General features: G+C 36.3%; 1 protein-coding gene across 6 annotated transcripts in view; it reads right to left on the reverse strand.

The window, feature by feature from the left end:
- The window catches only part of Map3k4 (mitogen-activated protein kinase kinase kinase 4), a 101,162-nt gene that overhangs the window by 28,119 nt on the left and 51,641 nt on the right, over positions 1-21,402 (reverse strand). For all 6 annotated transcript variants that reach the window (XM_010631041.1, XM_010631039.1, XM_010631040.1 and 3 more), the window contains exons 4-10: positions 15,116-15,358; positions 11,774-11,920; positions 8,696-8,853; positions 3,712-3,828; positions 2,082-2,181; positions 1,891-1,974; positions 793-1,059 (exon numbers count right to left, since the gene is read on the reverse strand). In XM_010631041.1, coding sequence (XP_010629343.1) covers positions 793-1,059; positions 1,891-1,974; positions 2,082-2,181; positions 3,712-3,828; positions 8,696-8,853; positions 11,774-11,920; positions 15,116-15,358 — 1,116 coding nt within the window. The remainder of the gene's footprint in view (positions 1-792; positions 1,060-1,890; positions 1,975-2,081; positions 2,182-3,711; positions 3,829-8,695; positions 8,854-11,773; positions 11,921-15,115; positions 15,359-21,402) is intronic.

Consider the following 21,402-nt stretch of genomic DNA (forward strand, 5'->3'; position numbering starts at 1 on the left):
AGGAAGGAACTGCAATAGTTCAGGAAAGGGATGATAACATCTGACCATGGCAGTGGCTGTGGGGGTACAGGGAAAGGATCAATTATTGCACACACTGCCACCTCGTCATGGCTGGTGATTAACTGGTAGGGTAGAAAGCTAAATTTATATTTACTGTTACATTTCTCTCTTAACCAGGGAGTGAAGCACACCATCCACTCAAGGAATACAGGAGAAAGAGCGGCCCTGTGGTGTGGAAAGGGACAGCAGCTGCATGTGAGATGAGCACAAACATTAACCATCCCCAAGCCTGACATAAATAACATATGAATACTCCTTACAGTCTTAATTAATGGGTTACATAAATTGACCAGGATCCTTATTAGGTAGGTAGATGTCAGCCTTTACTATAAAAAATGAAAACTAAATACATAAGTAAGGCATAGTACTTAGGGAACTGGGAATTTTGGAACTACAAATTACATAAGTAAGATCATTCCTTATATTATTTTTATTAGGATAATTTCTTTTAGATTATAGTCTCTAGATGTAACTAGATGATTGTACTAAGTAAAGGTATAAATAAAATACACAGATTATTTCAAATGTTCCACTGCAATTCAACATACTATACTTAATAGTACAAATTATCCTGAAAATATATGGTAGATCACAGTGACATGCTGTGGGTAAGAACATGCCTGAGATTAGAAGGGCAGTTAAACCAATTATTCATGAGCAGCTAACAATTCATTTTTCCTAAAAGTACAGTATTTTAAGTAAATAATATAGCTGGCACAAACTAGTACCGACCTGCATACTTCTCAGAGTATCAACAGTCTCCACCTGGGGCACGATTTTCACAGGCTGTGCTTCCCATGAGCCCCAGCCATCATCTGAGTCCCGCACTCGATCCCCATGCTTGGTCAGAAGAAGAAAGGCATCTATGAGCATGTCATCTGGGTCTTTGGAACAGTCCTTTCCTGCAGCAGCATTGAGTAACTGCAAAATGATACTCTTCTCCTCAGCAAGGGTGTCTGGGGCAAACATGTGCAAGTTTTCTAACCCAGGAATCTGAACCTGAAAAGAAAAAATCCAATCTCATATTAATGGACACTGCACATACAGAAATATGCTATTAAAAAAAAAACACTAGCAAGTTTGAGGTAGAGGATTAGGGAAAGGTGTTGATCTGAGCAGCAAGAGGACTGCCAGGATGACTTAGTGTGACTTAAAGAGGGGAGAGCTTGATCCTGGATTGCAGGAGGTCCTTACAGGGCTTCTCCAGTGACAGAACAGCTCTACATTGTTTTATTTTCAACAACAGAGAAAATATTTCTGGGGTTGGGTTCTCACAGAAAACCTCCTAGTGGTCATTTAATGAGGGACATCAATATGATGATATAAAGGCCATACATTCTATCCTAGTTCACACACAGGCCTGGGTTTGGCATACAATTTTCAGTGACAACATCATACATACATGTGTGTTTCAAAAGTGCTACAATTCTTACAACTTAAAAATGGAGTAAAGATGGTGACATAAACTTTGAATTGCTTTGGGAAATATAAGGGAGAAAAATAAAGTGATTTAGATCAATATTATGTTTTCCTATTAATTATTTTAAATGCGCATATATATATGTGTGCATATATATATATAGATATATATATAACAAATTAATATATTAAATAGTATGTGTAAACATTTGATTATCTACTTTCTTAGGACAAGTTAATAAATCAAGTAGAAAAGTTTGTTTTTCTAATTCTTACACTGGGAACATATGGGGTAGTCCTATAACTGGGGTCAATGTATAGCCTAGAAAAGCTTAAAATATTTGCTATCTGGACCTTTATGAAAACGTGTGCTTGCTTTAGAATAAAGCAGAAAATACTTTAGGTATTTACCTTGACATACTGTTTTGCTTTCAGAACATCCAGCAGGTCTCTAACTGGGGCTGAGAGGATAAATTCTGCTGCTATTTCCAGATCCTAGGGCCACAGTTATAAAGAAACTTCTTTAGGGTTAGCTTTCTTAAAAAGGAAAATAAAAGAAAAACAAGAAAAAAGATAATCATCAACACAATGTGTAAACTCACCTTTCTCAACATTTTAGCAAATCCGAGAGCTTTTGAGGCTCTTTCCCTGGCTTCATGGAAGAGCTCCTTGAGTGCTCGGCTGATCTCTACAACAGACCTCCTGCCGGTGAACAGAAGCCCAGTCAGAAGGCACCAAACACAAAAATAAGCAAATTCCAAAGCACAGTAACAAAGACTGTAGTGTTTTCAACGGGATCAAGTAATTATTGAGAATATACTGAAAATATGCAGAAGCTTGCTCCTCAGTTTTGGTTTTTTTGGGGGGGCCGGTGTTTGTGAGGTGAGAGCCTCATATATGGTAGGTAAGCACTCCACCTTTGAGCCACATCGCCAGTTTGCTCATCACAGTTTTATATATATAAGTAGGGTACAATTAATAATTTTCAAATAATGGTAATCTATAAAGATTTCACTATAATAGTTCTTAAAGTTTCTGATAAATTCTTGACACGCAGCTCATAATGTAATACACACACACACACACACACACACACACGCACACACATAGTGCGGTTTGGTAAATGCTTAACAATGAGCTTCCCCCAAACATCGATTCATGATATGTGTCAATTTATGTGTGTAGCACTTTCATCACAGCTCATCTCAAGGCAGTAGTTAAGGCATCATGGAGAAGCTTAGAAGACACATGCACAGTCAGTCAGGATAAGCCAGCTCTCTCACATTACTATGTAAAGACCCTTTTTAGATTTATCTCTAGTAAACAACTAGAGCATTATAAGGGCTATTCTCTAGTTCAGCATCTTAATTCTTGAATTATCATATTTATTTTGAACCTACAGTGTTAAGATTTTCAAAACTACAAGACATGTGAACTGATTCACTCCAGCTCTCAGCCATTCAGTATTTTCCCAGGTAAGAATCTATGTGGCAACTTCTTTCTTTAACCCTGGCATAAGGACATCTCAAGTGTTCTGAAACCAAAATGTGTTTTTCATCAAATTCTAGATAGTGACAGAAAACATTTTAGCTCTAAAAAAATCAGCTGCATGTGAGCATTTACGAAGGCTGAATCATATGAAATTACTGATACATGGCCACAAAATGGCTCTAGGTATATGCTAGTATCTATGATATGCCAACACAAAAAAAAGGCAATTTCAATTATTTAACTCAAATATAATCTGCATAAAACTGCAGAAATTCAACACATAAGTTAGCCTTGGTTTCATATACTGTAAAGTTCATAAGTAGGGATAAGCAAAGCATAAAAACAATAAAAATATATCAAATGTTATTAAGAAGTACCAATGTACTGCTACACAAGTTTTAAAGAACAAAAATATAACAACAGATATTCCAGAAAATATGGATGTACATAATTCTACTCATTTTTAGTCAACTTTACCCCTTTCTCTAAAACTATTGTTTTTATTATGCTAAATGAATTCTAAATTCACCTTCAAAGAAAATATCACCTAAAACCATAAGTAAAAGATTACATGAAAAGATGAGACAACAATAAATAAATATCTGTTGTAGTTCCACCGCCCAAATTCCTGTACTCTGACATAATTTGAGTTTGAACAAGGCTGACTCTAGCTGGGCTCATTACTGAAAATAAAACTGTATGTGATAAGAAACATAACAGGAAAGAAAGTGCAACTCCAACCTTATTTCATCAGAGGCACTGGTATCATCAGCACTAGTCCAAAATTCAGCACAGCTCTCCTGTAAGCCAAATTCTAGAAAGCTTCCTGTAGATTTCAGCAGCATTCCTGCAATGTCACTAAGGAAACAAAAGTAACAAAAACAACACAGAAGAAAAACTGCACCAAAACTGAATGTTTCAGCTTTTGATACAAGAGTATAAAAACAAGAATTTTATTTTAATATAAAAGTCAGGATTAACATGAAAAAGTAGAAATCTATAATATGCATCTTTGTTTTAATATTACAGTATTTCATTATAGACCATAAAATCTTAAACTATTTAAAGTATTATAAAAGCATTACTTCATTTTAAAGAAATGTTCAAAATGGTATAGTAAAATGCCTCAAATGTTAGGAAAACAAAGTAAATTTTTACAACTTTAAAAAACTTCCTTCTAGCCAGGCATGATGGTGCATGTCTATAATAATTCAAGAGGTTGAGGCAGGAGAATACCTGTGAGCGTGAGGCCAGCCTGGACTACATTGGGAGTTCAAGGCCAGCCTGAACTATGTAGCAAGACCCTGTCTCAAAAGTAAATAAATAAATATTAAATTAAGTTTAAAAAATTAAAATTTTCCTTTTTTGGCATCAATAAACATAAAATACTCTAAACTGATCCTTCACATTAAATATACAGTCTAAATACTAATGTTAAAATGAACACTCAAACATAAAAAAGGAAAACTAAATGAACATTGTAAAAATTCAACAACAGCATACTGGTCTGAGCAGCGTCAAGAAAAGGCACTTATGACCTAGTAAAAAGACAGCAGTGCTAGGTCTGCAGTCAGGAGAGAAAGGCAAAACCCAGTTGAAGGCACAAGGTTTCCAGACCAGAAAGCCCTACAGAGACCCTTGCAGGCAAAAGTAGATGTATACAACAGAATAACAGAAAGACAGGATCTGTTAGGAAGAAAATAGAAGAGAAAAATACATATAATTAAGGCTGAAGATGTATCAAGCAAGAGCATGTCTGTGAAAAATGAAACTGTCCAATGTGAAAGGATCAAGTGTTCACAGGGTGGTGCATAAGACTAGGAAAGCAAACTGGGGCTGTGCTGTGGGGGATCTTGGATGTCACACTAACTAGTTTGATCATTTGGTAGTCAAAGTAAGCAAGCTTTAAAATATTGAGTGGGAAAGGGATGATTAGAAGCATGCTGTTAAGAAGAGTATCACAGAAGGATATCAGAGTGGATTTATTATTCAATAGCTACATCTAGTATACAGTAAAGAGTAGTGAACAAAACAGATAAAAGCACTCCAGTGGATGGAGATAAAGAATAAATACAATTTTTAAAAATATATAGTATTTCAAGTTATTAATTAGTGCTTTGGAAGGTGAAAAATTAAAGAGTAGGTGGATAGAAAATTCAATTTTAAATATGGTGAGAAGGTAACATTTGGATAAAGACCTTATAGAAGTGGGGAAACAAGTCATGAAAATAACTGTGTCCAGGTAAAGGAACTAGCACATGCAAAGGGCCCAAGGCAGAAGCATTCCTAGGCTGTGAGAACTTAAGGGAAGGAAGCCACTGTGGCTATACACAGTAAGCACAGTAGAGTGGAGTATGAGATAAAGACAAAGACGTAGTGGGAAGTCAGACTGCATCCAACCTCAGCAGACATTGCTTAGACATTTTCACTAGATGGCTCACTGACATAACGTCTCATTGAACAAAATCAGTTTGGCTCTTGTGTTGAGAATAAACTACAGGAGATAGTAGGTAGACTCAGGAAGAGTCTTAACTATATACAGAAGATTGAAGTTAGACACATCTCTCTCACCATGTATTAAATTAATATCAAAATGGATCAAAAATCAAAACATTAAAACAGAAGCAACCTACAAGAAGATAACATAGCAAAATATTTGAAGTTAGAGACAAAGGCAAGGACTTTCTGAACAGAACTCCAAGTGCACAAGAAATACAGTAACAGCAAGAATCAACAGATGACATTAGATAAAATTTAAAAGCTCCAGTACAGCAAAGGAAATAATCAGTGAAGAAACAACCTACAAAATGGGGAAAAAAAAATTTTTTGCAAGCAATTCCTCAGAAGACTAATATCTAGAATATTAAAAAACTAAAACAATTATATCACTCAAAATAAAAGACTGAATCAAGAGAAGAGCAAGTGAAGTAATTATCAGAAGTAGTGCAGATGGCAAAGAAACATATGAAAACATTCGACTTCTCTGACCACCAGAGAAATGCAAATTAAAACAACTCTAAGATTTCATTTTACTCCAGAAAGAATGACAATCATCAAGAAATCAATAACAAATGCTGGCATGGCTGCAGTGAAAAAAGAACCCTCCTACATTGTGTAAACTAGTACAACCATTAGAAAAATCAGTATGGAGATTTCTCAAAAAAATAAACCTAGAAATCTCACTTGATCCAACTATTCTTCTAGGAAGATATCTTTCCCAAAGAGCTAAAAATATCACAAAAGTACATGCATACCAATGTTTACAGAAGCACACTTCATAACAGCTAAATCCTAGAAAATGGTTTATATGTCCATCAACAGATGAATGGATAAAGAAATGTGTTACCTATAAATAATGGAATATTACTTGACTATAAAGAGGGATTAACTCAAGACATTTGTAGGAAAACAGATACATCTGAAATAGGCTAAGTGAAATAAATCAGACATACATACTTAGATACAATATGATATCTCTCGTATGAGTAAGGCAAAGTACAAAATAAAGGATATAAGGATGAGTAAGGCAAAGTATAAGTAAAGAGCAATATAAAGGTTAGATATAAAGATGAGAAAGGCAAATAAAGAGCAAAATGAAAGACAGATAGAGGGAAATGGGAGATGAGCATTTGGCAAATAGGAAGGGGTCCAGGAGACTCAAGGGTGAGGGAAAGAAAAAGATGTAAGATGTGTCATGTATGTGTACCAAATGCTCACAATGAATGTAAACACTGTATGTCATAAACATGAACTAAAAGTAGTAAAAATAATAATGAAAATGGGGGAAGGAATTTAGAGGCAGAGGGAGGAAGGTGGGTGGGGAGGGAAAGGGAATTTAAAAAGGTTCAAGATGCATTGTTTACATGCATCTACTCCTTAAGATGAAGGTAAACTGCATGTTCTGTAAGCATGTAGTAAAACAACAGAAACAAGTAGGAGGGCTACTTAAGGAGCTACATATTAATACAACTTGGGGAAAGTAGTGGCATGGCCCATATCTAGATCTATCCTCAGGGACAGCCAAAAGGATTAGAAGTAGCAACATGATCAAAAAACAAGTCAGAGCTCCTTCCAACTACAGGCAGAACTTAGGAGAGAGTCTATGCTGTGACATGGCAGAAGGAATGAAGTATGTCTCTGGAAGGGCATAGAGGCCAGCCCAAAAGAAGATCAGGGAAACACCCTAGAGTATCTCAGGGAAAGGCACCTGAAGGCAAGACCAAAGCCATGCTCTAGGTAATCTGAAAGACAAGCAAAAGATAAAGACACAAACACTGACATAACATGATCTGTTATGAAATTAAGTATGAATGAAACTTTTGCAAGTTTTTTTCAATGAAGCTTGACAGGCTGGACACAGAAGGTACAAACAGAAAGAATGTCAGGCAAAGCAGAATTATGGGAAATTAAAGGAAAAGTGAAACTTGATGTGGTGGTTCACAGCTGTAATCCCAGTATTTGAGAGACTGAGGCAGGAGGATCATCGAGTTTGAGGCCAGCCTAGACTATATAGTGAGTTCAAGGTCAGCCTAAACTCCACAGCAAGGCTGTCTCAAAACACGAGGTGGGGTGGGGGAGAAGGGGAGAGGGGGAGAAGGGGAGAGGAGGAGGGAGAGGGAGACAGGAAGAGAGATGTTGAAAATGGGAACAAAGCCAACTAGGAAAGGGGATCATAGCCTGAAAGTCTAGGACTCAAGCAATAAAAGCAAATTCACTGCTTACTCAAAATAAAGATAGGATGGGAGAAGAACTGGAAGAATGGGCAGAAAAGTGGATATAAAATTCCCAGACATCAGGCAGACACAGACTGAGAAAGGGATGAGATTTGCTAGTCTGAAGAGTATCTAACATGGAAGCTAGAGTCCTAAACACGATAGGGAGGAGGGAAGAGCTTATGAGTTGGGTATGCATGCACTTATAAAAACAAGACAAAAGAAATAAAGCAGCTGAGGAGATTAGCAGGAGTCTTAGTGCCTACAGATAGCAGCAGGGTCCAATGCTCTCTCCCCAAGCAAAAGCAAGTCTGACTGAAGTGGCCACCAACTGAGCCCTCTGAACTACCCCTGAGCTCAATAGCCTGACTCAAAAAAGACACTCTTTTCCCTAAAAAGGCAGTCTGTCCATGATTGGACACCCACTACAAGAGCGCCCCTGTTTCTGTTCCTAGCCTTTCACCATACATAAAACAGTTCATGAAGAGAAGCTGTGATTGGATTATACTCTCCAAACATTCACCAAAAATATATACTTAGGTTCTCAATGTCACCACCAAGACTGAAACACACAGGTCTAGACTACACTTACGGACTTCAATTTTGTCTCCTTTTATTAAAAATAACAACAAAACAAAATCAAAAAGGTTTACACTAAAGCAGGATTTCTCAAGCTCAAAGCTGCCATTCTGGGTGATAAGAGGCCTGTCCTGTGCACCGCAAGATGTGCAGCAGCAGCCCTGGTCTCTGCCCACTAGGTATTACCAGGACCTTCCCCATCATGACAAGCACATACCTGAAAATATTGGCCAGTGTGTCTGAAGGGGGAAAAAAAATCACCACAGGTTGAGAACCATTGCTCAAAACTTGGGAAGGAGGGGTCACTTCACAGTCATGAGTGATTGTAATTTTCATGTAACTGAACATCCAAATGTGCAAAAGAGGATGGATAGGCAAACCAGGAAGAAAGTGAGAAAAGAAGGAACCCATGTACCAAAGCATAAGATTTTTACCAGAAAAGCTTTCCAGCCTGTGCTTCTCCTCCCCGTATGTAATGAGTTATTTCTTTGGTGAAATTCCATTCTTCCTCTAACAGATTTTTTAAACTATGGGATGCTTGAGGTAACTGCTGTAACATTTGGATCCAGCTTCTCATGTAATCAAAATATACCTTGAAATACAAAAGGAGACTTTTGAGAGTAGAATCCAGAACTCATGGCTTCATCTCTTAACATAAAAGCTATAAACCAGAATGGCAAAACTATGAAAGCGTGCAATACAGAGAAGTAAGATTGTTCTCCACTATCAGCTGATGTCTAAGCAATAAGTTTTAAAAACTGCAAAATTATTCAGCAATTTAACACATTATTCCCAACCCTCTAAATTGCTATGCAAATAAAACATTCACAATGTTCAGAAAAACAGAATGTAATAAAAAGCTTAGAAATGTGCAGTATGAACATATAATAAATTATTTTTAAGAGGTTAATATTTTGTTTACTTATTTTAGCTGCAGAGTTATACACTGAGGGGAGGAAATAAGTATACTATATAACCCCTTCCTAATACTCAGATTTTTATGATGAACTATTTTCAAGGCTGTTACATAAAAATTATGACTTATAACCACACCATCCAGTTATTTGAAGTGGAGGTCTATACCCACCCCAAATCCTACAAGAATAGTTTTCCAATCCCTACATTCTCATCTTATCTGCTGGTTAGGAAGTTTTACTAGCAGTTTGTCCCAAGACAGGATCACAGAAGCTATTACAAAATGTCCCTATCTATATTTTCTGACCTAAAGAGTAACTAGAATGGGTAACTGGGTAAAATATATTTGATCACACATTTTCTTCCTCAGAACTACGCAGACAGGACTCTACTACCTTCTAATACAGAGTGTGACGCTACCAAAGAGATGGAATTTTGGGGATTTTTTTTGTTGTTGTTGTTTTTTGGTTTTGGTTTTTTGTTTGTTTTTTTTTTTACTTTTTTTAGTGGGTTTCAAGAGAAAACTGTGTGGTAAGCACCATTTGATTGCCTATCCAAGAGCCATTTTCCTCTTCTTTCCTAACAGAAATACAGACTTTTACTGGGACTCTCAATTCTCAAACAGTCACTGTCTTCATCTTTCTGGCATACTACAGGACACAATTTTTAAACAACTGATAAGTTTCAGTTTCTTCATCTATGATTCTGATTCATGTACATCATGAATAGCAAGGTCAAAAGTCAACTCTACACTTTCCTAAGATAAGTTAGCAGTGAATTAGCAGTAATTCTCTTACCCCAGGCCTCTTCCATCAGACAGGCACACTTAAGAGCATGGAAACCACATGCAGGGAGAGGGGACATTCACATGCCTACTGTTCCTCATTCTGTACCTCTCATCTCCCCTTTTTCTCATTAAAGGACAAAAGGTACGGGGTATGCCTTTGGAAGTTACTTAAAGTTCAGAAGCAAAGAACTCTTATGTTGTTTGTTTGTTTTTTGGGGGGTGGGGGTTGGTGGTGGTATTAGGAACTGAACCTAGAGCCTCGCTATATTCCTAACCCTTTTAAAATTGTTTTTATTTTGAGGCAAGATCTCACTAAGTCACCCAGGTTGGGTTTGCAACATTCGATCTTCCTACCTCAGCCTTCCAGAGTGCTGGGATACAGGTGTGCTATTATCCATAATTTTCCATAAAAAATATAATTAGGGTGGTGTTGCATTTCACCACACCTTTTCAATAATAAAGACTTTTCTGACATAGTATTTCAAAATGCAGTCATTTTATACACTCAATTTTTATGTACTAAAATTATTTTTCATGATATGCCAGATATTACAAATTTCATTCCCACCACTTTCTTCCTTTTCTACTATTTAGACTGGGAAGCTGTTTAATATATGAATTCACAGCCTCCACTGAAAAATTACAAGGTCACACAACAGATCTGCTCAATAAGATGTGGGACCTCCAGGAGAGCTCTTACTACTCTCATAAAAAGCTTTGTGCTTGGCTAGAAAAGGATAGCACCTGGAGGTCTGTAGTCAGCTAAAGGCAGGACCCAGCAAGCTGTCAACCAAGGATGAGAACATCCCCAAAACAACACACAACCAGTTTACATTATTATTATTTCTTGTTATTCATCAACTTGCCATATTATGTGATCATCTACACATTTACCCTAGTGATTCTAACATGTGTTTGTTATACATTAATATATTACTACATAATATGGAAGTCAAAAGCATTTCAAGTAATAGCCCTGGCTCAAGAACTCAAGAAGCTTTTAATCTAACCAGGAAACCCTGAGATGAGTCTCTGTTTAAATGTTATGGGTATAGTACAGTTCTGATAACTGCTAATACTGTTCAAAGAAGGTGGGGATAAATGTAGGCTTAAAGGTTGAAACTATCAGATAAGCTTTCTGGAAAAAAAATAAAACATGAAAGTAAGCCTTTAGTGTGCAGATAAGGATGAAGAGGAGCATTTCTAGCAGGAAAGAATACAAACACTAGTCTGGAGGTTAGAAACACAGGGTAAGCACAACATATATGAAATGATAGGGGTTCAGAGTAAGAAATAAAAACAGGTCTATCCCTGCTACGTCAAACTACTTAGAAGTCCTCAAAATGTGCCAGGTTCTTCAGGGAACCTCTGGCTCATCTCTGAGACTGGGCTTCCTGATAGTAAGAACCCTCTGAATGTTCCTACACAAGGGAGCGGGGGACCCATCTCAGCCTACTTCTCCCTACCCCTGGATGGACATGTGTCATTCCTCACCAAACCGTTTCTTGTCCTTCTTCACTATTTCCAGAGATATACAAGCACCTTAGCACTTCTCCTGGAAATTAAAAAAATGGCTACTGACAGATGGATGAATAATCAATTTTGATTCTCTTTCTTGGCCTTAATTAACTGCTCTAAAATTAAACAATAAATTCAAGACTTGTGAAAAATGCCAACCTAAAAACCACTCAGGATTTTTTTTTTTAAATGCAGACTTAGAAAATAAAAAATGTAACATAGTATCAAATTCAAACACTGCTGCACTCAATCAGGAATACTTATGTAAGAAATATCTCTTTTTCTCCCGTACCATCAGCATCTTATGCAGATCTTCTTCAAATGCATCGATGTTGCAGTCAGTCTTCTCCAAGTTGTCAAGAACCTCCTGCAGCATGAACTGGTAGTACTGCTTCATCAAAAGGCCACCTTTCAGGACTTCTTTACACTCTCTCACGAGCTGCAAAAGACAAGGCACAAGCTCTGTTGTTCATGCGTACTGACCAGATGTGCTATCAGTTCTCACACATCCTCACTTACATCCTCAAAAAACTCAGGAAGAAGAACTCTGCCTCTGACAAAACCTCAGATAGTTTTTAAATTATTAATCAGTTTATTTCATGGAATACCTCAGTGGTCTCAAATGAGTAAAAACAAGAGAGTGAAAATAAAGGAATTTCATATTACAGCATGGATACATAAAAAATTGCTGCTATGATAAAATATATTCTCCAAATAAATTTATATTTATATTTATATTGGAGTAAGATTAATTTGCATACTGGCTTATAATATAAGAAATATAAGGGAAAAATCTTCTAATGAAAGTGATAAATTCTATCCAAAAACAAGAAATATAAGGGAAAAATCTTGTAATGAAAGTGATAAATTCTATCCAAAACATAATTAAGTTCAAATATATTAACATACCACAGAGCATGGTGGCTTTTGTAAGAATTTAGTATAGTCTACCTACTACAATCGGTGACTTCATCAATCATCAAGAAAGTCTAGTAACTGTAAAAGCAAGCAAATTATTCCTAAACTTATCTAATGAAATTAGATGGAAGTTAAGAGAAATAAAGCAAAAAGATGGACAAAACTGCAATGTGTCTGGTTCAAAAGACAAGGTTATAAAGGAGGAAGAAGGCTGAAGGAAGGTGATCTGGAAAGTGCTTTTCAATCATCAAATGTCAGGTTATGACATGTTCATATTCCAATCACAACGGACAGACAAGATTACACAGCCACCTTCATTTTCACATAAATAATCCATGACTCAAAAGAAACTCCAGGGCAGTTATTGAAAAAGGAAAGTGGCATAAACTTTCTGGATTCAAAAGTGGACTAAGACTTACCTACCAATATATTTATCAAAACAGTATGTTAAACATTTAGGATTAATAATTTATGATGCATCCATACAGTAGACTCTTGCAGCCACTGAAACTCTTGCATTGAAAAGTAATTAGAAAAAAGGGGGGAAAGCACATACATACATACTTAGCATACACTTTCTTACTTTTATATGTAGAAAGTATGTGCAGGAAAAAAAAGTGGATGGAAACAAATGCTCCAACATCAAAATGTTATAGTGCTTGCTGGTGAGTGGTTGGAAAATAGGGTGATTTTTATTTTTATTTGTGTTATTTTCTGTACTTTCCAAATTTTTCTAAAATAAAATGGATTACTTTTTTTTTTATTAATTTTATTGAGTTTATTGGTACATTTTAGTGATACAGTACAGTTACATTCATTGTTGGGATCATGTACCTTTACGTGGCAAGTCTTGATTCTCATTTTTTCCCCTTACCTCTGCCCTCCCTTCACCCCCTCCTCCCCTCCCCATCTACAAACACTTTATTTTCATCTTTTCATTCTCTCACATTTTTTTCTTTTCCCTTTTTGTTCTTCCCCTACGTATCACACCTTCCCTACACCTTTAGCTCCTTTCTTCAAATTTCTAAATGTCAGTAATCTTATTAGAATCTTATGCATTGTTGCAGAATATTCACACCAGGGAAACTATTTGGTATTTACACATGTGTGACTTATTTATTTCACTTAGGAGTATATCTTCAATATGTATCAAAATGGATTACTTTTACAGAGAGCAGTTCTTAAAGATTTTTAAATTATCCACATAAGAGAGCAATGATTACAGTAAAAATCTACTAAAAATGTACTGTTCAGATTATACACATATATTCCTATATTAAAGATGTCACTATAGGTACTTATAGCTGAACTTTGAATATATTTGATCCAAATTTTCTAACCTCTTTAGCAATATTACATTCATCTAAATTTTTTTTAATTTTTCAAGGTGTTTAACATAAATTACTATTTAATACTCACAAAAACACCAATAAAGTAAAAAAATAAAGGCAAAAAAGTAAACTCCACCTTGTTTTATACGGTTGTATTTCTGAAGTATCTGTTTTGTAGTGTTAAGTATTTTATTAGAAGTTCCCAAGTAACCGTTGCAATGTAGAGCATAGGTATAAAAGTCTTGCCAAAGCAGCCAGCAAGACAGTCACCAGGACAGGATGGAGAAAAGGAAGCAGAGCTAACATGAATACTGAGCTCTGGCTGGTGCTAGGTGAAGGGCCCCACTTCCAACTCACCTCCACTAGTCATCCTATGCTGCACCTAACTAAACAATCACAAATCCCTTTTGGTATCTGCTAGGTTACCTGATTCACCTGTCTTTCCTCCATCTGTGCTGCTCAGTCCTGTCATTCCAGAGTCCAAATAGCTTCTAACCCTGCAATCTCTAGAACAGTGGTGGCAAACCTATAGTCCACGTACCACAGCCAGCTACTCATCTCTGAAACCTCTAAAAGGTTTGTCATCACTGCCCTAGAAGATGGATGTGACAGTCAACAAAAAACACACCACAGCCAGGCGTGGTGGCGCACGCCTGTAATCCCAGCACTTAGGAGGCTGAGGCAGGAGGATCGCTGTGAGTTTGAGACCAGCCTGGGCTAAATAGTGAGTTCCAGGTCAGTCTCAACTACATAGTGAGACCCCCTCTCAGAAAACCAAAAAAGAAAACAACTTTGAGACCTGAAAATTTTTATTTTATATAATGATGGTGGTGAAGAAGTTAATACGACAAAGTATAAATTCAGAGAGTTTTTCACACTCACTCAATAAAACTGCATCCAGCCATTACTCAGCAGCCTCTCAAATACAAAACCTTTGGTAAAAAAATCTCACCTAAAACTAACAACTAGAATATCCTTACTGTTTAAACTAAACAACTGTTTAAGCAAGTAAAAACTCCAAACACCTCCCCTCTGCATACTCTAAAGACATTAATTTACATAACTTAAATACAACACTGCCACCAAAAAAAAGTCACTAAAGAACAAATTTTTTTTTTCCAGTCTTCGAACACTGAACAAAGCAGGCAAGGGTCATATCACCACCAGCTATTTTTATACTCTTCTGGAAAAGGAAGTAGGTAGGCTGAACCATAATCTTACGCAGATAACTTCTTATACTGTTCTAAAAAAGAGCACCTTAAATATACTAAAACATATTCATTTTCTACTATTTGCAGTTATTACAGAAAACAATCCTCAAAAAGGATAAGCCTGAAGACTAATGTAGTTAATTGCTAAAAATGTAAACAGTCTTTGAAACAAACCTGCTTGATACTCAAGAGAGAAGGCTCTCCAGCAGGCCTCTGCTCCAACCGTAGTTTCAGACACTCATGTATAACGTTCAGCAGGACTCGGCAGAGCACCAAGAAAGCAGGCTCAAACGAAGGTAGATCCATGGCCTTCAGCTCTTCCCAGGACACAGAACTGCATTTCTGCTCAGAGGAAGGTGGTGTCCTTGACAACTGCACATAATCTGAACCCCACATGGGATCTGGAAATTCGGAAAACTGACAAAAATTCAAGACAGAGATTAAAAGAGCACAAGGACAATATTCTAAAATTGTGGTTATAAACTACTATTCTCTACAATTTGCTGACAAATCAACAAAAGCCTGATTTTAAAGGGCAAAGAATCTTCAATAATTCAACATTTTCAATACAGACTCAAAAAGCTCTTAAGAGTATTTGAAAATCATAGCAAGAATAGAAACCCAAATAAAATACACAACAAAATAACAAAGTATCAAGTTCTTTTCAACATTTTGCATCATGCTTAAAAGGATCGGAATACTTTATTTTTAAGGTTAGCTACAGTACTATTCACCACTGTATCTAGACTAAGGAAAGAGAAAATTAATAAAATTTGAGAAAAGATTACAAAATCAGGATTTTGTTCTTCCTAAGCAGCCATTATGTTAAGATAAAAACTAGTGAGTTCAACCATTTCTTCTATTTGTTCTCCTGAGGTACACTTAAGGATGCTGATGAAAAAAACAAAACAAAACAAAAGAAACAGTAAGATAACATGATTTGGTACCATTCTAACTGTTGTTTGATGTTTCCTGGGCTCATTCTTTTAGTTCTCTCTCTCAAATTCCTTATTCCTTTCCCCCATAAAATAGAGGAGATTTAGAGGTTTTGCAGTTCTTAAACATCTGGCAACATTATCCCCAAAATCATAAAGATCTTATCTCCTCCTATTAAGAAAACTAAAATCATTTAAATTTGAAAACCTCAACTTATTTTCAACTTATAACATCATCAATTGTAGCTAGTCTGCCCACATGAAGTCACTGATTTCTATCCTCCGTGTCATTTAGTGAGCTTTTAACTGGTCTCCTCTACTCATATCTTGACCTTTAATTTGACAAAGGAACCTGAATTACCATCTCAAAATGAAACTCAGAAGTAATTACAACATTCTTGGAGAATCCACTCAAATAATACCTAACATAACAGTGGCTGGCATTTATATGGCAGTTTGTGAATATCTGTTGCATGAATATCCTTCAGACTCTTTCAAGCCTCCACCTGCCCACTCACTGAGTATGGTGCAGAGAATTTAGCCTATCATCTTAGCTCTCCCCAGCCCACCTCTCCTCTGTCCTCCCTCATAGGATTTCCGTAAACCCTCATGCACATGTGCACTGTGCCTGACCCTTGTGCCTGACCCTTTGCTGTGTGCCTGATTACCTCCATTCATTTCCCCATCTCAAAACCCTTAATTTTGCAAGGCTGATCTTATGCTACCTTTCGGATAACTTTTTTTACATATATAGTCCAACATACCAACTAAAAACAAACTGCACCCTGAGATCACTTTGATTTAATTTATAGAGATAGTATAATTGAATGACAAAAAAATCAAGGTTCAAAGGTTAGGAAATCTGGATTTGAGTTATTTAATTAGCCATGTGATTCTAGAAGCACTACTAGTTTTTCAGACTTGATTTATTTTAAAAACAGAGTTGGGCTGGGGATTGTAGCTCAGTAATGGAGTGCTTGTGTATCATGTGTAAGTCCCTGGGTTTAATCCCTATTACTAAAAAATAGTCATTACTTCCCTTATGAAGATTAAATAGAATATATCTATAGAAAAGTACTTTTAAAAATCTACTGCATGTGACATTTGTAAAATCACTACAATCAATGTGCTCTCCGTCTCACCACATTTGCTTTAGAGCAAATGCGGGTTATCACATCTAATGTCAGATTTGGTTTAACAATCACAACTAGAACTTTCGGCAGGCTCAAATCAAACTGCAAAAGAACCTTGGCTATGGACGTGGACTGCATTTATATGCATGACCTTCTTTAGGATGGCTCCCCATCCTTGTTTCTCACAAGGACACACAGTATGGCTGTTATCCATCTGTCATCTCCCCACTTTCTTCCTGTTGTAGACACTTGCAGCTCTGTTCAGGCCTCCATCTACTTTCTCCTCTATACTTGCACTGCCTTAATTCAAACTGTCTTTTCAAGTGTGTTTCCTGATTCCAACATTTCAATCCACTGACCTCACGATAACTCCCAGTATGGTTTTGTTCTAACTCTATTTCAACCACAGAGCTTCACAGTCACAACGAAGCACCAGGGCCTCTTATTCAGCCCCATGGTCTGGTCTCCATATAGATCTTGATCCTTATCTCCTACTGCCTCTTCTCCTTCACAATAGCTTCTTACACTTACCTAAGTTCAGCAAACATATCTGCACCTCTGCACAAATTAACACCTTTTGTCATCAGAGGGTGTGATTTACTGAGATGCCCTCTGTCTCTGGTGAACTCTTTAATCTCGATAGAGAGGCACTCAGACACCAACCTCTAACAAGTTTTCAAATAACATTTGCTTCAAATAATATTGTCTTATAGAGTCTTGCAAGTACTTCCTTGCTTGTAATTATCATTTCCACTATAATGTGTTATTTTTATCTATTTGATTTCCCCACAGTCATCAGTTCAAAATAATGAAGAATGTCTCTCTTATCTAAAACTCTCCAAAACTTAGCTCAGTACCTATTACATAATACATACCGATCTCCCATCAAAGAATCAGTGTCTCTTCTCTAGCTTCTCTAAGACCCCACACTAAAGAATGAAACATCTAACCCTATTAACATCTTCTACTTTTCAGAGTTATCAATGCACTCCTTAATGACAACAGCATTTACTGTAGTGACAGGTTGACAGGATCTGCAGTTTGAAAAGTTGATGCTGTGATTAAAAAATTTATATGCTTGGTATAACTGAAACACAATTACAATTATGTTTTCTTCTTAGTATAAAATTCCCAGTAACATTACTTGAAAAGAAAAAATTTCCTTTGCTTCTTAAAATGGAAGACATTTAACCCACAATAACATATAGCCAAGCATCAAATAAGTAATGTATTAGCATATAACCACTAAAACACTAACTTGGGGAATATGCTGGGTGTTACCACACAATAATCTGTAACAGCAATAAGGAGAATAAAATTAATTTATTCCTTTATAGTCATCATTAATTTCAATTAACATATAACATCCTTGGGCTACCCTAGAAGGCCAGAATTTCTAAAGTAGCCATATAATTTGGGGGGGGGTGCCAGGATCGAACTCAGGACCTTGTGCTTGCAAGGAAGACAGCAGAACCACTGAGCTAAATCCCGGCCCCCTAGTAGCCATATAATTTAAAAGTCAATTACTTGTGATAAACGTGGTCAGGATTAATACATCTCTTTAAAAGCGTTAGGTACTTTTTCTTTTCTTTTCTTTTTTCTTTTTTTTTGGCTTTTCTTGGTATAATTACATCAGAAAAAAAATGTTTAAAGCTCTATAGAATTTAGCAAACTTGTATATATTAGTTGGCATTAATATGGCAGCCTGTCAATGTCTGCTGCATGAATATCCTGCATTGAGGTGATACTCTTAAGTGAAATAAATAGGACATACATGTAAATACTGAATAGTTTCTTCAAACCTCCACCTGCCCATCCAAACTATGGCCCCAAGAACTTAGACTGATATCCCAGCCCTCCTCAATTCAGTCCACACCATGACTGTGACCAACACCTCTCTAACAGTAAAGAGCTCAAAGAATGGTTCATTTACCTCCTCCAAAAACTACATAAAGAATTATAGCAGAATCAAATGAAAAGTGGACTGGAATACAAATCACAAGGCAGGAAGAAAAATACTAAAGGAATTGACAAGTTGTAAAACTACAAAACTTATACAGGCTAAAACTACATAATAAATAAGTTACAGACTATAAGTTCTAAAATAAAGTATTTATATTTTTTTAAAGTACACTACAAAAGAAAAATCTGGATCTTCCATTTCAAATTATTTCATAAAACCAGACTGGGAAATGGGGTAGTGTGGTGCAGCAATGTAATATCTGCTACTATTTTATTGCAGTGAGAAATACAGGGTTAAACCTCTGATAAATCCGGCCAAACCATCAGGACTCAATAATATAAGGACAATAATAAAAATCTGATGTAACCACATCATAATCCCAATGTAATGTTGTGTGTACTTGATCCATAACAAAATTCCTGTGGAAGGCAGTGATGTGCAAAAATTAAAACGGCCTAGAAACTTCTGAAAAGAATAAATGGAGATAACTGCCCTGCAAGATGCCAAAGCTCACTAATAAATCTACCTTATTTAAAAGAGAAAAGTGCAGACACAGTAGTAAACAGATCAAAAGAACACAGAAACATATTCAATTACCTCTGATAATTCAGTTTAAAAAAAAAAAAGCTAGGGAGCAGGTTAAATTGGAGAACAATGAATTACCAAAAGAATATTACCAGCAATTAAAAGTAATTATATGCTTATCACTGTATCACATCATCACAAGGAATCCTATTTTACATCATATATACCAATTTTAGGAATTCTTGCCTGCTACAGGAAATCAAGTATGTATTGAACATATATACTTCCAAGAGATTTCAAAAGTATTAAAACCTAAACAAAGAGCAATACACTAGGTAAAACATATAAAACTGCCATTTTAGTCAGCTGAAAACGATCAAATGTTGGCAACTTAGTATAGGTCAAACTAATAAAGAATTCTGGGAGGACAATTTCCATTACACCCCATAAAAATAAAGAGCAACTAGGATAGCAAAACCAGCTACAGAACACTAGGTGGCAAGGGGTATTCACAAACCCAACAAGAAACGTAAACAGTGAACATTCTATGACCCAAATGGAACAGCAGTGTGCAGGGGAAGCATAGGAATTCATAGACTGACTAATGTATAGAAAGGAGTAAATCTCAAAATCATCAATTTATATTGAAAAGGAAGCTCAATGCATTTAACCAAAAACATCAGTGAGACTGGGAGTGATTTGGGCACAAGTTCATGAGTGATGTCAAAGGGCTGGCAGTAAAGTCAAAGGGGCTAGAGTGGTTTAGGCTTGTAAATGCTTAATTCCAGCGCCCCAAATTTCCTGTCAGGGCAAAACGTCATACCAAGAAAGAAAAACTGCCAGAGTGAAATCCAACTGACCAGTAAAAGACAACAGAATTAAATAGGAAAGAGTCCAAACAGGAAGACTGCACATTTCTCAGCACCTCAGAGAGAAACCTCAAAGTCATAATCTAAACACTTGCCTAACTCCTTCTCTCCTTAAAGTTAATGAAAACAAATAATCATGTTTTAAAATGAGCAACAAGAAAGACTGTGGGAATCTAACACAGGGTTATTATAAGTAAAGAGAAAAGAGAGTAGAATGATCGCACAGACAATGAAAATAGGCAAGATATGTCTGCTGTCAGATGGGAACTGTAGTCCAGTTTTCAATGAGCTAAAAGATATTAAGAAAATCACAGAAAATACAGAAGAACAACAGGAAGTAACTTCTAAAAAACTTTTAAATGATTTCAAAAATAAATTAGAATAAACACAAAAGCAAAGAAACAGACTAGACAAGGCTTTCACAGAAATACAAGGTTAAAAGGAAGAATCAAAATAAAAAGATACAAAAACAAGAAAAAGATTTGAAAGAAGCAACACAGAAGAAAGGCAAAGTGCATACAAAATACAGTGGACACTTGACTTATATAAACTCAACCAATTCCCAAGGGTTGGTTGTAACTAAGTCAATACAACTGAGATATGGATGTTTACCTAGATACACACTCTAGATAACAAGAGGCAGATGAATCTTCCATTAACCTAATTAACCTAAGTTGCTTGTATGTCAGGCCAGTTGTAACTTGAGGCTCTACTGTATATAAGTGGTGGTTCCCAAAGAAAATCAAATTCATAAAACTCGAAAATCTTAAAATTATTAAGAAACTTAATTTAAATTTTAAAAAAAGGGGAACCGGGGATTTAGTGCAGTGGTTCCACCCGCCCGTCTCACAAGCGCAAGGACCCAAGTTCGATCCCTGGTACAAAAAAATAATAATAAATTAAATTTTAAAATAAAATTTAAAAGGACCAAGGATTTGGCTGAGTGGTGCCACTACTTGCCTCACAAGCACAAGATCCTCAGTTTGATCCCCAGTACCAAAAAAAAAAAAAAGACTGACAAAAATCAAACCAACCC

This window comes from Fukomys damarensis, unplaced genomic scaffold (genome assembly GCF_012274545.1).
Source record: "Fukomys damarensis isolate Sample0158 unplaced genomic scaffold, DMR_v1.0_HiC HiC_scaffold_14, whole genome shotgun sequence".
Taxonomy (NCBI): Eukaryota; Metazoa; Chordata; class Mammalia; order Rodentia; family Bathyergidae; genus Fukomys; species Fukomys damarensis.